This window comes from Berghia stephanieae, chromosome 1 (assembly GCF_034508935.2).
Source record: "Berghia stephanieae isolate SIO BIC M18660-M18661 chromosome 1, UCSD_Bste_1.3, whole genome shotgun sequence".
In the NCBI taxonomy this organism is placed as follows: domain Eukaryota; kingdom Metazoa; phylum Mollusca; class Gastropoda; order Nudibranchia; family Aeolidiidae; genus Berghia; species Berghia stephanieae.
Window position 1 is genome coordinate 125,213,715 of NC_088360.1, and position 15,000 is coordinate 125,228,714.

Here is a 15,000-nt window from a genome sequence, read left to right on the forward strand (position 1 = left end):
GTTCAATAGTGACAACAGATGGAAGATGTAACCGAGACATACGAGCAAGAATAAGTCAAGCCAAACAGGCCTTCATGGACCTGGGAAACATTTTGAAAAACAAACAGATGTCGTTCGGGATTAGATTCCGAGTCTTGAAGTGCTACGTGTGGCCAATCTTGTTATACGGATGCGAAAGCTGGACTACAAATGCAGAAACACAAAAGAACATTGAAGCTTTTGAAATGTGGTGCTTGAGAAGGATGCAGAGAATATCGTATACTGCACACAAAACGAACGAAGAAGTGCTAAAACAAACATACCAACAAAGGAAACTAATGCCCTTAATAGTGGATCGACAACTATCCTTTTTCGGACACATAGTAAGGAAAGATAAGAATGAATACCTGGCAAGTTGTGGAAAAATACCTGGTAAACGCGCCCGGGGGAGACAAAGAAAAACACTCATAGACCAACTGAAGGGCTTCACCAGCCTAACAATCCAAGAGCTGTTTGAAAAGGCAAGAGACAGGGAGGAATGGAGAGAGATAATTCATGCAGTATCCGAAGCCTGGACCAGGCATGGAACCTAGAAGAAGAAGAATGGTAGTAGTAGTAGTAGTAGTAGTAGTAGTAGTAGTAGTAGTAATAATAGTATTAATAGTAGTAGTAATGGTAGTAGTAGTAGTAGTAGTAGTAGTAGTAGTAGTAGTAGTAGTAGTAGTAGTAGTAGCAGTAGTAGTAGTAGTCGTAGAAGTGGTAGTAGTTGTAGTAGTAGAAGAAAAATAAATATTAATAACAATAACATTACACTTTATTGAAATAGTATGGCAATACCTTTGTACATTCCTTCGACTGATCTTTTCCTCATTCTAATTTCATTTCCATCATCTCCTGAGATCGGCGGCGTTGTCTGTCCTTCAAGAGACAGCGGGGCAATGCTATCACAAGCTGCCTCATGAGGGCTGTATAGATTGGAATCCGTTTGCAAGCCGCAGTCCTCCTGTGTGTGGATCTCGGTAGATGTAGAAGCGTTAGTCGACTTCTGCACTTTTTGGATTTCATTGTGGAGCTTTTGTTGGTCTAATTATAAATGATAAAAAAATGTTTTTTTTTTTTTTTTAATTTCCAAAATATTGCATTCATGGGTGTCTTTTCGTATCAAAATACTCGCAGGATTATATACTGTTTACAAACAATGTCTCTTAAAATCGAGCTATTTCAAACAGTAATGTAAGATAATATTGCATTCCCTATAACAATATTAATTTAACTAGAATTTAGATGGAGTATTTTTCTATCCGATAAGATCATTTTCACTGTATTTCATGTCTTAGAGTAACCATTATAATATGTCTATTGATACTGTCCTTAACTAGTTTACTGTCGTACTGTGACAACAAAGTCCCGAGTTTTTGCCAAGAGAAGGGTAATTTAAATCGATCGATATCTGAAGGAAGAGTTTGCTGGCCAAATTTATAAATACGAGTTTTCCCACAGTATGGCAGTTAACTGGTTAGTGGCATCATGTCTTACTTTATTGTGTGAACAATGCTGACCCAATATTCAAAACAGAGAGAAATAGGGTCATCTAGTTCTACTCATAACGTTCTTTTATCGTTGAAACGTAAAGTGATGGAGCATAGAGTGTAATATAGATCATCTCAGTAGTCAATCCACCCCACCCCCTCGAGTATAAAAAACAAAACAGAAACAAATAAAAAATAACCCCCCCCCCCCCAAAAAAAAAATAACAAAAACCAACCCCCCCCCCAAAAAAACAAAAAACAAACAAACAAGAAAACAAAAAAAAAAAAAAACAGAAACAAAAAGAACAACCCCTAAATTCCCCTCCACCCAGGAAAAACAAAAGAAAAAATAAAGAAAAATAAAAACAAAAAAAAAAAAAACAACAAAAAAAACAAAGCAAGCAACCTCCCCGTCCCCCCAACAAAACAATCAAATTGTCTCAACCACAAACGAGTTAAACTTGTATTCTAATCTTTTTATAAACAAATAAATTTTTGTATAGAAAACAGAAATCGTCACATATCTTGAATGTTTTAGAACAATTATCACTGATGCTTTAATGACCCATGTATGTAACACCCAATTAAACCTCTATAAGTAAACAAACAACCAGAAAAAAAAATCCCAACAACTCTACTTACAATTTTTTTCTTCGTCAATGATCTGTTTCCGCATCTCCTCAACCTCTTCAGATACTCTCTCCTTCTCCCTCCTTGCCGTCTCGGCAAGGCCTGCCAGACGAATTCTCTCTGCCTGGAGTTCCTCCTTCTTCTTGTTATGTAACGACCACATCTTCTCTTCCAGCTCCTGTCTCTCCTCTTCTTTCTTATACGCCTCCGATCGAAGCCTCTCCAACTCAGCTCTGGTAAAAAAAAAAAAAAGGAACGAAGAAAAAATGAATAAAGTGTTTTGTTCTTAATTGTCCTAGGTAGAGACGTCATGAGGACTATTTTGTATCCATTATGGCTGGTTTATGCCCTGTAGTAAGCAAATCCCAACAATGCAATAGTTTCTCAGATACCCATCCAACCCTCAGATGTTTGATGATAATAATGAATAAAAATTGATGGTAAAGACGAAGCTACATTATCAAAGCTATATATAGGCCGTAAAAAGGTTCCTCTTCAGCCCCCAAAAAAGTAAAAGATATTAGCATTAATGTATTGTTATTTTATTTTAGCTAAGAGAGGGTTTGAACGCAAAACATTTCTTGTAATGACTCTTGTACTAGTATAGAGCATTGTGTGTTCAATACAGACTTAACGTTGATAAATCTTGAGTATGATTAGTTTGTTTAGTCATCCAGGTTCTTTGAAAACCGCACCTACTCAGTTAAACCGCTAACATGTAACTTTTGGTTTATATTGTAACCCAGGAGTCATATTATATCTGAGTCGGTTGAGCACCGGCTTCACAAGTAATAAGTCCGGTATCGATCCCCGAGCCAGTCGAGATTATTTCTGAGCCCCACCACATGTCAATTTTGCACTAAATGGGTAGCTGGGTCCGTTTAAATCTGGTAAAAAAATACTTTGCAATGGAGCAGGGCCCAGTCCAAATGGAAAAAAAAGTATTTGCCATTGCTAAAGAACGCTTAACGCTAAAGACATCGGGATGAACTTCGGTTCCATGGGCCATACGGTTCTGGAGGTTTACTTTTTTGTCATTTAAATAGATAGATTATATGATTTCTGGTTTCATTCAATAAAGATAGTTCGAAGATGACGTCACTCAGGTCGTTGTTATTGTTTTTTGCCATCCGCGTTTATGAGTAATGCTCACTGAACTGTATTAACACGACTATAAACGTTCATGGATACACACAGTTTTGTGTGTTGGTCCGTTATACTTCCGGATGAAAATTTTATGAGCTTCTTAGCCAAGCGCATACTATCTATACAATTAGCGGGAAAGAGAAAAAAGGGACGCCCAAAAGACTAGATGGTTGGACAGGGTAAAGGACGATATGAAAGAACTGGGCCTGGAGGAGGATGGTGCTATGAACCGAGATGCATGGAGATGTGGTATCATTATGGCAACCCTGCAAAATGCGGGATAAGCTGAAAGAAGAAGAAGAAGAAGAAAAAGAAGAAGAAGAAGAAGAAGAAGTTGATGAAGAAGAAGATTATTTGATTTGGTTCATATTTACGGAGATCGAGAACACAAACCCTATTTGCAGCTACGACCAAATACATTAAGGAGATACTGAATTACTGATTAAAATGCCAACCGAATATAACATAGGGTGAGTCCTCGTCATAGATAATAGCAGACAAGATTTCATGATTATGTCAACTATGAAAACACTGAAATTGAGCTGTTGTGTAACGCTTTATCCAATATACGTGCTCACATAGCGCTTTTATAAGGTGCCCCTAGCCAATAGCTATATTTAACATTTAGTACGAGACATACTACTGCTTGTAAGGCGATGTTACAATATTTTTTTTTCCGACAGAGACAAAACTGTTACCGGCCATGTACATAATTTTACAATTGAATACGGTTAGAGAATTTAAACGAAGGGCCTTTTCCAAGGACTCAAATTTGCGCGGCTCGGAGCGGGACTCGAATCGGTGACTTAACGATCCAAAGGCGAGTGTTATACCATAAAACCATAAAGCCGCAAAAAGTAAAAAAAATAAATGTAATGCAGGCATTTATCACAACCAACCATGGCGCAATAACTTGTTGAATTAAATTTTAATAAAATATCTATGTTTGGAGCACGACTAGGCTCTTAAGACGTTGAAAACAAAATACACAAAATATAGATCGTATACGAAAGTTGAAAAATCCAAGAATAATTGAAAATTTTACACACCAACACAATGATGATTGTAATGATGATGATGATGATGATTTATTTATAAAACACAATATTTAAATCAATTAGAATTATAGATTAAGAATTAATCAAGTTAAGCACTCGTTAAATAAATACACACATGAACACATCGTTTTGTCACGACAGTCCCCTCCACAATCATTTTGAATAAAGGATTGCACATAGACAGTGGGACCTACCATTAGTAAACAATAGGTGCTTCAAGACATGGTGAATTAGAACGAAAATCGATTTAATGGCTTATCACCGGTTTGAGAGGTAGGGACCGTGACTTAAACGTTTCATGATTTTTTAAAATACAAACACTACATGACAATCCCAAGACATAATACCATTATCAAAGACGCGTGTCCACCTTACGCCTGTCGTCTTGTGGGTGGTAGACGCGCAGGGGCGTATTGGCAAGTCGCCATCTTGTATTAAGTCTTCATATCACATACGGATTATGGGTTTTGACGCTTGATTTAAAAAAAAAAGCCCAAACAAAAACAAAACAAAACAAAGACCCCGTTAAGTTACAGAACTTGCGAGACTGAACAAAAATAAGTATACAAAACAACGAGTCTTCCTCCATCCTTCGATTAACTTAAATCTTAATAATTGAAAACTTCGAATACAAAAGTTCAAAAGTCAAAATCAAATGTCCAACTAATTGGAAGATCCGATTGTAACTCAAACATACACTTTATCATAATATGACACCAGTCTTATCAGACAAATGCTGTTTACTGAAATAGTTTGACTTTGAACACATGCTATAAGAGTCGATTTTATTGTCATTAATTATCTTCAAAGCCCCTTTCTATATTCTGACAACCAATATTTCAATGCACGATCCGCCACTGCGGAGGGATGGAGTAATTCAAACTTCCATTAAAGAAAAGGGGCTGAAGACACGTAAGCATCAGTAAATAATACATGTTACTTATTGCATTCGGGCAGCACTACATAGGTAACTACATTGCGTAAAATAACTTATCACTGGATAGACCACACCTAAAGCATTAAGATTGACACAAAACACCCTCGGGTCATTCCCGGGACACCCTGAGCCAACTTGATTTTAACCTGTCAACTGCCGTACTCTGGAAAAAACCAAAATGTATCTAAAAATAAATTGGCCAGAAAACGTGTCCTTCAAATATCGATAGATTTAAATGACTCTCTTCTAGGCAACATCTCTCAAACCAGGGACCTACTTCGCGAAGTCCCAGGTTTAATAGCGTTTGCCAGGATGAGGGTCATTTAAATCGATCGATATTTGAATGATGAGTTTCCTGGTTAAATCTTTAGATACATGTTTTTTCAGAGTACGGTAGTTGACTGGTTAAAGCTATGTGTATACTTATCATAATATATAACTGTTGTTAATCGCCATCTCCATTTAAGCATATAGCGATCAGATTAAGTGGAATCAACCATTCACTGAATCATTTAATCAAAACAATTATGTAATCCATCCTAGAACGACATGAAGAGACATACTAAGCATAATACTAAGCCCAATCAACATAAAGAACACAATATTGCGCTCAATCACTACACTTATTAATTACAATCTCTAATATAATATATCTCACCTGACTTGACAAAGTCATTTAATGATGACCATGTTAAAGACTTCATCTAGTCTTTCCATAAGACTCACACTATTGTTAACATAGACGTTTTCAAAACCCAACTCTTGTGAGGATAAAATATAATGAAAAAACAAACAAAAAACTAGGCATGTTAATTTTCGCTCATGTTATAGATTTTTCCATCATCGAACACACAGTAAATCGATCTTCGCCTAGCGATTGGTTATCGATTGGCTGATACGTTTACTTAGAAAATGTTATTATGGCAGAGCAAGCAGGTATCCCTCAAACAATTGACAAATAGATAAACTAATATCTAACTTACACAAAGCGTTAATAAAATAATCTTGAATATTTTAAAATAGGCTCACTCCATGCTGAATATATATTATATTCTGTTTATAAATGTATACTAATATTGCTGAAAAGGTGAAGCCCTCAAAGAGGAAGCGACATTCCCGTTTGGTCAATTAGTTTTAGAGTTGCAAAACTAACGTTAAAAGATCTACTTAATTTTTTCACATGAAAAAATGGTCGTACTTAAAATGTATATTTATTCCAGTGAGATATAAAAAAAAAAGCTAATGACTGATATCTAAGCCATAAATGTGTATTTATATCAAACCATCCAAATATTTTTTTTTTAAATTTGTACTCACGCGAGTTAAATAATTTGAGGGAATTCGTCAGACGATTTTAGAAATATATATATATATATATATATATATATATATATATATATATATATATATATATAAATAATGTATATATATACATTCCGTGTGAGGATATTCCTGCTATACATGATAAAATTAAAGGAAAACAGGTGACGCATAATTAAAAAATTAAGGAAGAGCTATGACAGCTTTATCGTGAAACGTCACGCATCATTTGACACGAGCACAACAATCACCAGAATGCCTCTCAATCAATAGTGGTCGTCATGACAGGCAGTCAGTAGGACCCATCTCGTGGGGAGATAATCCTATGTCTAAAACCCAATAATCGATGTGGAACATTGGTGGGCGGTGAAGATGACAGGTTATATTGTCGTTTGGCAGGACCTTGACATTATTGATAAAGATGATGATGATATTGATGATGATGATGATGATGATGATGATGATGATGATGATGATGATGATGAAGATCATGATGATGAAGATGATGATGATGATGATGATGATGATGATGATGATGATGATAATAATAATAATAATAATGATACTGATTATAATGATGATGATGATGATGATGATGATGATGGTGATGATGACGATGATGAAGATAATGATGATGATGATGATATGTGGCTTTCCGCTCTGATGGTATGGCTTGTGAGCTCAAAGTCGTTCTTGGAAATGGCAATTTATACACATTTTCTCACGATACTCAGGCATAAAATAAGTTCTTGGCCAGTAAGAACATTTTCTCCGTCACAAAAAGAAAACAAACAAACAAACAAAAAAAAAAAACAAAAAACAAAACCCAACGCCCCCCCCCCCCAGAAAACAAAAAACAAAACAAAAACAAAACAAAACAAAACAAAACAAAACAACAACAACCAAAAAAAAAAAAATAAATCCAAAAAATCGTGATAACAAGTCCTATCTACATATTAAGTGTTGATATTGGCGATTTGAGCACGATTCGTACATAGTGCACTTTATAAAAGCTCAAGTTTTTTTTTATAACGAGACGGCAATATAGATGTTCACAATTTCAACTGAAATTATCTTCAAAGTGTTTGAAACACTTGCTGTTGAAGTCATATTGATAATCAATAATGTTGACAATATTATGCAATCGAAGGTGTGTAACTGTACGAATTCAATACAGCAACAGGAATTGTTCAAATTAATCGACTGGTAAATAATTCCAATAAACACCACCGCTCGGAAAGCGACTATTCATTGATCTTTACCTCCAAGTATGCTCCAGTTGAGACCAGTGTTTGTTTACAATTTTATTGTCAATTTGTCTTTGTGCCTGCGATAATTCATTCTTAAAACATGAATTGACTGTTTGATTGTTTCAGTTTTGTACTTTTTTTACTCGTCAGATACAAAACAGCCGCTCTATCACACCAAAAATATCAGCAGCTTTTTCAATTAAAAAAAGATGTTAATATGACCTAATGCTTCGTTAAACCCACTTATTTAAAGCAAATAATATAACTTAATGAATATAAAACAGATTTATAAAAGGAAAAAATCTGAGAAAACAACAAAAGCGACAGATAATTCTTCCCTCCAAATAAAAATACCACGGAAAGTATTAATTTTAAACAAAAGCAAAAACAAACTAAATAATAGTTATACTAATTAAAAAAAATAATAATATAAAAAAAATACAACAAAAACCTAAAAAACATGCAAATAAACAACCAAACACACAAACACAAACACACACACACGCACACGCACGTACGCACAGCCACATGGAGTGTCTTTCGCTGTTGTTGCGATTTCCCAAGCCCTAATGAGAGATGTTATATAATTATCTCTATATTATAGATAGAGTGTATTTCGGGTCTTTTTAATGGCTGACGAAACAGTAACAAATTTAGTAGCCGTAATCATAATACAAAGCTATGTGTGTGTTAGCGACTCTATATTCTTGTTGGATTTTAATGCGATGAGAACAGAAAAATTGACGAATAAAACAAAGACAAATTACTACTCACTTGGCCGCTTGGATCCTTTCTTCCTCTGTCTGGAATTCCTCTTCTACTTTCAAACTGAAAATCACAATGAATTGAAAAAACCAATCAACCACCAATAAGAGTTGGAGCTAAGTGAATAAGAACAGATTTATGACTATACTATCCAGGTTAAAAGAAATACTTCAAGACGACGTGGCTTTGTCCTATCAATCTCTCCAATTAAATGTCGATAAATCTTACTGTCGTATCACGTACTTGAATAAGTGTGGACGAATCGATGCCGTACAAAGCAAAAAAAAAAAAAAAAAAAAAAAAAGAAAAAAAAAAGAAGAAAAATACAAGGAAAAACCCCCCCCCCCCCCCCAAAAAAAAATCAGTTCTCCTCGATTGGAAGAGTTCTAGTTTGGATGTTTTTTTTCTTGTATTTTTCTTTCTTGTTTTGTCTGGCACCGGTTGGTATACACTTTTTCTTGTCATACATCGGTGCTTTTGAATATGTATCAATATAAAAGAAAGAAAAGAAATGGCCTCTTTTATCTATTATAAATCAAGACTATTAGCCGTAGCAGGTGTGATAGTTTTCAGCTGTTTGTCATTTAAATCTTTTTTTTTACAGAAATACTCAAATATGTATTATATCCCCACTGTATCCTATAGTATTTTCATAATCATATCTTGAACAAATACCTGATCCTACGTCGCGTGTGGTTCTGTCAAGTGGTGTTTTTGGTAATATCCAATCACAATACTGGTATACCAATTCTCGTAATTAAATTGCTTTCCCTTCCAATGTTCTTCACCATTCTCCAGAATGTTTTGCATGTCACATAAAATTACAATTAATCTTAGTAAGAACGTAGAGTAGATTAATAGATGCATATGACAAGCAACAAGAAAAAGTAAAACTGCTTATAAAATGAGAGAAATACTTTTTAAAGGGGTTTAAATAAAAACAAAGTACATAAACGCATACTTTAGGAGTAAAACAAGACCGAAATAAAAGTAGCAATTACAGACACTTCTTAAAGCATTCATTTCATTCGATTGGTGCAAATAAGTACCTGGTTATTCTATACAATACTATAGACACCGACAGATAAATGAAGACAGTTTGTACCAAAGGGGGCTAACTAGAAACATTTCATCCTTCTGCCCAAAATTCTCAAAGTTTGAGAGATGAGGGTCATTTTACTCGATTGATATTTGAAGGACGGGTTTTCTGGCCAAAATTTTAATATTTATTTATTTTCAGTGTAGAGTAGGAAACCGATTAATTAAAAAAATATCTCCAATCAACCGAAAATTCTTAACCCCAAGACTACTTTGAGATCTCTTGTTTCAATTTTTGTTGTTGACAAATTGAAAGCCTTTGAAATTGATCAATACACGCAGTAATAATTTTTAAACAACAATGTAAAAAAAAAGTGTTTCATCCGTATGTGGCAGTTGTGCTGTTCGATTTATCCAGTATGTTCAAGAGAATTTCATTAAACAATAAATGTGTCGATAACAAAAATGTCGATCTATTTCCACTCAAGAGATAATCGATGTCATAGAGAAAAGGGGTTGATTGCAACTGGTAGAGAGAGAGAGAGAGAGAGAGAGAGAGAGAGAGAGAGAGAGAGAGAGAGAGGAATAAAGGATGAACATACGGGAGAGAGAGAGAGAGAGAGAGAGAGAGAGAGAGAGGGAGAGAAAGTGAGATAGAGAGAGAGAAAAAGGAAGAAAGAAATAAATAAATAGAGAGAGAAAGAGAGAGAGAGAGGGAGGGAGAGAGAGAAAGAGAGGGAGAGAGAAAGAGAGAGGGAGAGAGAGAGAGGGGAGAGAGAGAGAGAGAGAGAAAAGAGAGTGAGACAGAGAGAAAGAAAGAACGAGAGAGAGAGAGAAAGAGGGGAGGGGAGAGAGAGAGAGGAAAGAGAGTGAGACAGAGAGAAAGAAAGAACGAGAGAGAGAGAGAGAGAGAGAGAGAGAGAGAGAGAGAGAGAGAGAGAGAGAGAGAGAGCAGTTTCAGACCAGACGATTTCCATTGATCTTCAAAAATATTATCTTTCTTTCAACATCAATAATTCGTTTCATATACTAGTCTCTATCTGATTCTGTTTGAATCACGGCGATGTTGGACAATCATGACAGTTAAACTACATCAAAGAATAAATATATACAGCCATCATTCTAGACATGCAATGCGAGAATATCCAATCAGGCTATGAAAAGATTCTTTTGAACAATGCAAATAAATAAGTTTCAAACTACGATTAAAGCATTAAAACGAAGTTGAAGAATCGATAAGGTATATATATATATATATATATATATATATATATATATATATATATATATATTTTATATATATATATATATATATATATAGATCACAGATCATTGAAGTGTTTTGAATATGTGAAGGAAAAAAATCTGATTTTATACAAACATTAAAAATAGCAGATACATTGATCAAACAAATCCAACAAAATAATATCAAACATTCATTACGTCATATTTAAGAGCGTCAGGTGGTAAAGTGTTTGGTAAATGTAAATTGGCAGGCTAAACGTTTACGAGTCGCCCCACAAGCGTTCGACCGTCGCGCCCATGTTCAACTTTTAGTTTCTTAATTTAACCAATCAAAATGCTGATTTTGAATCGTATTAATATTTACCAAATTCAGAATGATTTATAAAGACGAAAGTGATCAAAAGCACATAAACGTGTATCATCCCTATCTGACATAACGATTATCAAAATGACCAATAAAAATATACTGAGAGCAGGGTTTAAACATTAGTGAGATGCGTAAAATGATTCGTATCTCCCTGACAGATAATGTCAGTTTGTAAGTCCTCATGAAAATTCCATACAATGTTTTCTGTACTGAACATTATAAAAAAGGGACGCGCCATGTTCCAAACATTAAATATACATTCTATCTATAGGATTCTAACATGCGAAACATGATATAAAAATGATAGGCTGCAAACAGCAAAAGATAGGGTAAAACACATGTTTAACTATAGGAGTAAAATAGTTCCCAATTGCTTTTCTAAAATAATAGAGCATACCAAGCAATGTGCATATATTATTGTTTACTAGTTTGATAACCCAAATCGTTATGGTTTCTTTGTTGTACTGTGCCCAAAAAAATAAAAACCAATAAAAAACAGAAAAAAAGACAAAGAAAAAACCCCCAAAACAACCCCCCAAAATCCCCGTAAAAAAAAAAAAGACCCCCCCCCCCCCAAAGAAAAAAAACAAAAAAAAAACACAAACAAACAAAAAAAAAAAAAAAAAACAAACAAGAAAAAGAAAAAAAGAACAACAGACTCTCAATCGGAGTTAAAAAATTCTCCATTGCAACAGTAATGAAAAAGCCATAATTTATAATATTGGGTTATCAGGCTAGTAAAACATGTACCAAGCTGTTCACATCTACCGCGTAAGTGAAAAAACAAAACAAAACATCAGCCAACTCTGTACTCAGGATGGCATGTATGACCCTGTATTGAGAATACTTCCGCTCTATGACAAAACTCCTTTTTTTAAAAAATTACTTTTAGCCAGAAAACTTTTAGTTTATAGATAGAATGCGCTTGGCCAAGGAGTTCACAACATTGCCATCCGGAAGTATAACGGACCAACACATAAACTCTGTGTAACCATGAACTTTTATAGTCTGGTTAATACAGTTTAGTGAGAACAACTCACAAACGCGGATGGCAAAAACAATAACAAAGGCCTGAGTGACGTCATCTTTGAACTATCTATATAAAAGTAGTCCTTCGGAGCTATAAGGCCCTTGGAATGGGAGTGTATCCCGGTTTCAACATCTACCGCTTAACTGAAAAATAACATCAGCCAACTCTGTACTCAGGATGGCATGCATTCCCTGCGTTGAGAAGACTTCCGCTATATGACATTTTTATCTATGACAAAACTCATTTTAAAAAAAAATCCTTTTAGCCAGAGAATTTTTACTTTATATAAACGTAGTCCTTCAGAGCTATAAGGCCCATAGAGCCGGAGTGTATCCCGGTTTCTATAGGGTGAACGGACAATTGTATGCTACCCTTTGGATAGAACACTATTCTATCGTAAGGTCCTTTTCACCAGAGCGAACAGACCCAGCTACCCAATTACTGCTGGGTGGACTTTATATAACGATATATTCAAATGACTTTCAAAGAAGACGAACGTTTTTTTGACTTGTTGACAAATTGGGGGTCATTTTCACAGATCGATATTTGAAGTAAAAGTTTTGTCATGTCAAAATTTTAAAAAGAAGTTTTGTCAGAGTATGAAAAAATATTCTCGAGATGTGTGTCAGGATGTGCGCCGGTAATAATAATAATAATAATAATAATAATAATAATAATAATAATAATAATAATAATAATAATAATAATAATAATAATAATAATAATAATAATAATAATAATAATAATAATAATAATTTTTAAAAAGCAAAACAAGATTTAACAATCTATAATTGAATAAAAAGAAAACGTCAAAATGTTTGGAGGAGAAGAAATAGTAGATGGAAACCTGCGTAAACATTCATGAGGAAGTTGAAGAAGACAGATATATAAAATGGAGGATTTTGACATCATCATGGATTCAATCGAGGGTGTTCTAGCTAGGGCGAGGGGTAAACCTACTTAAAACTATTGTCGGGTGAAGCCAGTTTCGTAATAAGCCAATGCCTTTTGAAAAAAAACTTGAACAAGTTTTAATTTTAAAAAGCTTGCACATTATAAATCATAGCAAACACGCACTTTGTTATGAACAACCTACAGTTTTGGTCCTAAAGGCAACAAAAGTAATGTTACGGCAATAGAAAGGTCACAGTTTGACCTCAGAGGCGACAGAATGTGCATGCCATTGGAAATTTGGAAAATAAAAATGTTTCTCCTTATGTTTTTTAATCGTTTTTGAGCGAAGTGAGAATAATAAATGTCATTGTAACATATGCATTGAAAGCTAGTCACTTGTTAGTCTCGTGCATAAGATACTAGTAGTAAACATCATCCAGCAACAAGTTGAATTAAAATTTAATAGTCTCTGACTGCCTCAAACGGTTAACATAAACATTATTACCAAGATAGGAAATTCTCAGCTACTAAACCTAGGGTTAAGCAGTTTATTATAGAAATAATTAACAAAATACGGTTTAACAATTGCTAAAGCAACAAGTCATAACAAATACAAGGTGAATATGAACAATATTACATCTTCTCGAAACAAAATACATTCAACTTGTCACAAAACCATTTTTTTTAACCAAAAAAAAAAAAACCAACATAAATAAACAATAAACGAAAAACAAAAAAAATCGTTAAAACAAATATCCGAAACAAAAAACAAAAAACAAAAAAACAACAAAAATAACCAAACAAACGGAAAAAAAGAACAAACGGAAAAAAGAACAAAGAAAAATGAAAAGTTAAAAAATAAAATCCTGAAAAAAACGAACAGTATGCAACAAATGTGAGGTAAATACTAACCGCTGTTATCTGAAATTGCCTTTTTATACCTAGCTAAAAATCTACCAATCAAAATATCAATATCTAAGATATTGAATACTCAGATTATGACTGGGAGGTTTGAAAGTTGCATAGTCTAAGGGCATTTTTGTTAAGCACTTATATTACAGGCGTCTAATACTGATAAATTTATAGTTAACAAAACCGATTACATAAGCTGTTAAATATTTAATCGTTCTATAATCTTCTAATAATAACCATGAATTAACCATCATAAGCTTGTTGTAATGAAACCTAGTCATGGCGTTAAATTGAATGATCAATCTAATGAAAAAGTAATCAAAATTGAAGTGGAAATAAAGCAAACATTTTGGCAAGATGGCTTATTTCATAGACTCACCATATCCTCGCCGAATCCAGGCTAGCATAAAATGATGAGGATAGCGAGAATAAGAAAGTCGTTCATTAACCAAACCTACCACTATTGCTTAATACTTCATTACAGAAAAGTGATGCAACACAATCATAATTTGAATCACAGTGCTTTTCTCAATATCAAGCGCATTAATTGTAATAATTAACCAGTTAACTTCTGTAATATGGAAAGACATGAATTAAAAAATTTGGCCAGAATACTCGTCCTTCAAATATCGATCGATTTAAATGACCCTCGTCTTGACAAAAACTCTCAAACCTGGGACCATGTTTAAGAGTTTTTTTTTTCCAAGATAAGGGTCATTTAAATTGATCGATATTTGAATGACGAGTCTTCTGACCAAATTTTTAAATACGTGTCTAGAGTACGGCAGTGAACTGGTTAATAGTATTTTTACGGCTAGAAATGTGAAAATTGATTGAATTAAGGACCAGTTTTGATAACGAGTGTGGCAAATTATCTGCTCATTTAAGATGATATCTAAC

At 34.1% G+C, this 15,000-nt stretch overlaps 1 protein-coding gene across 4 annotated transcripts in view; it reads right to left on the reverse strand.

Moving 5' to 3' along the window:
• LOC144963024 (uncharacterized) overlaps nucleotides 1-15,000 on the reverse strand; it is a 137,674-nt gene that overhangs the window by 51,222 nt on the left and 71,452 nt on the right. For 2 of the 4 annotated variants that reach the window (XM_078896597.1, XM_078896595.1), the window contains 4 exons: nucleotides 14,480-14,500; nucleotides 8,624-8,677; nucleotides 2,151-2,371; nucleotides 817-1,062 (listed from right to left, as the gene is read on the reverse strand). In XM_078896597.1, the coding sequence (XP_078752723.1) occupies nucleotides 817-1,062; nucleotides 2,151-2,371; nucleotides 8,624-8,677; nucleotides 14,480-14,500 (542 nt within the window). The remainder of the gene's footprint in view (nucleotides 1-816; nucleotides 1,063-2,150; nucleotides 2,372-8,623; nucleotides 8,678-14,479; nucleotides 14,501-15,000) is intronic. The other 2 variants (XM_078896596.1, XM_078896598.1) reach the window with 1 other exon arrangement.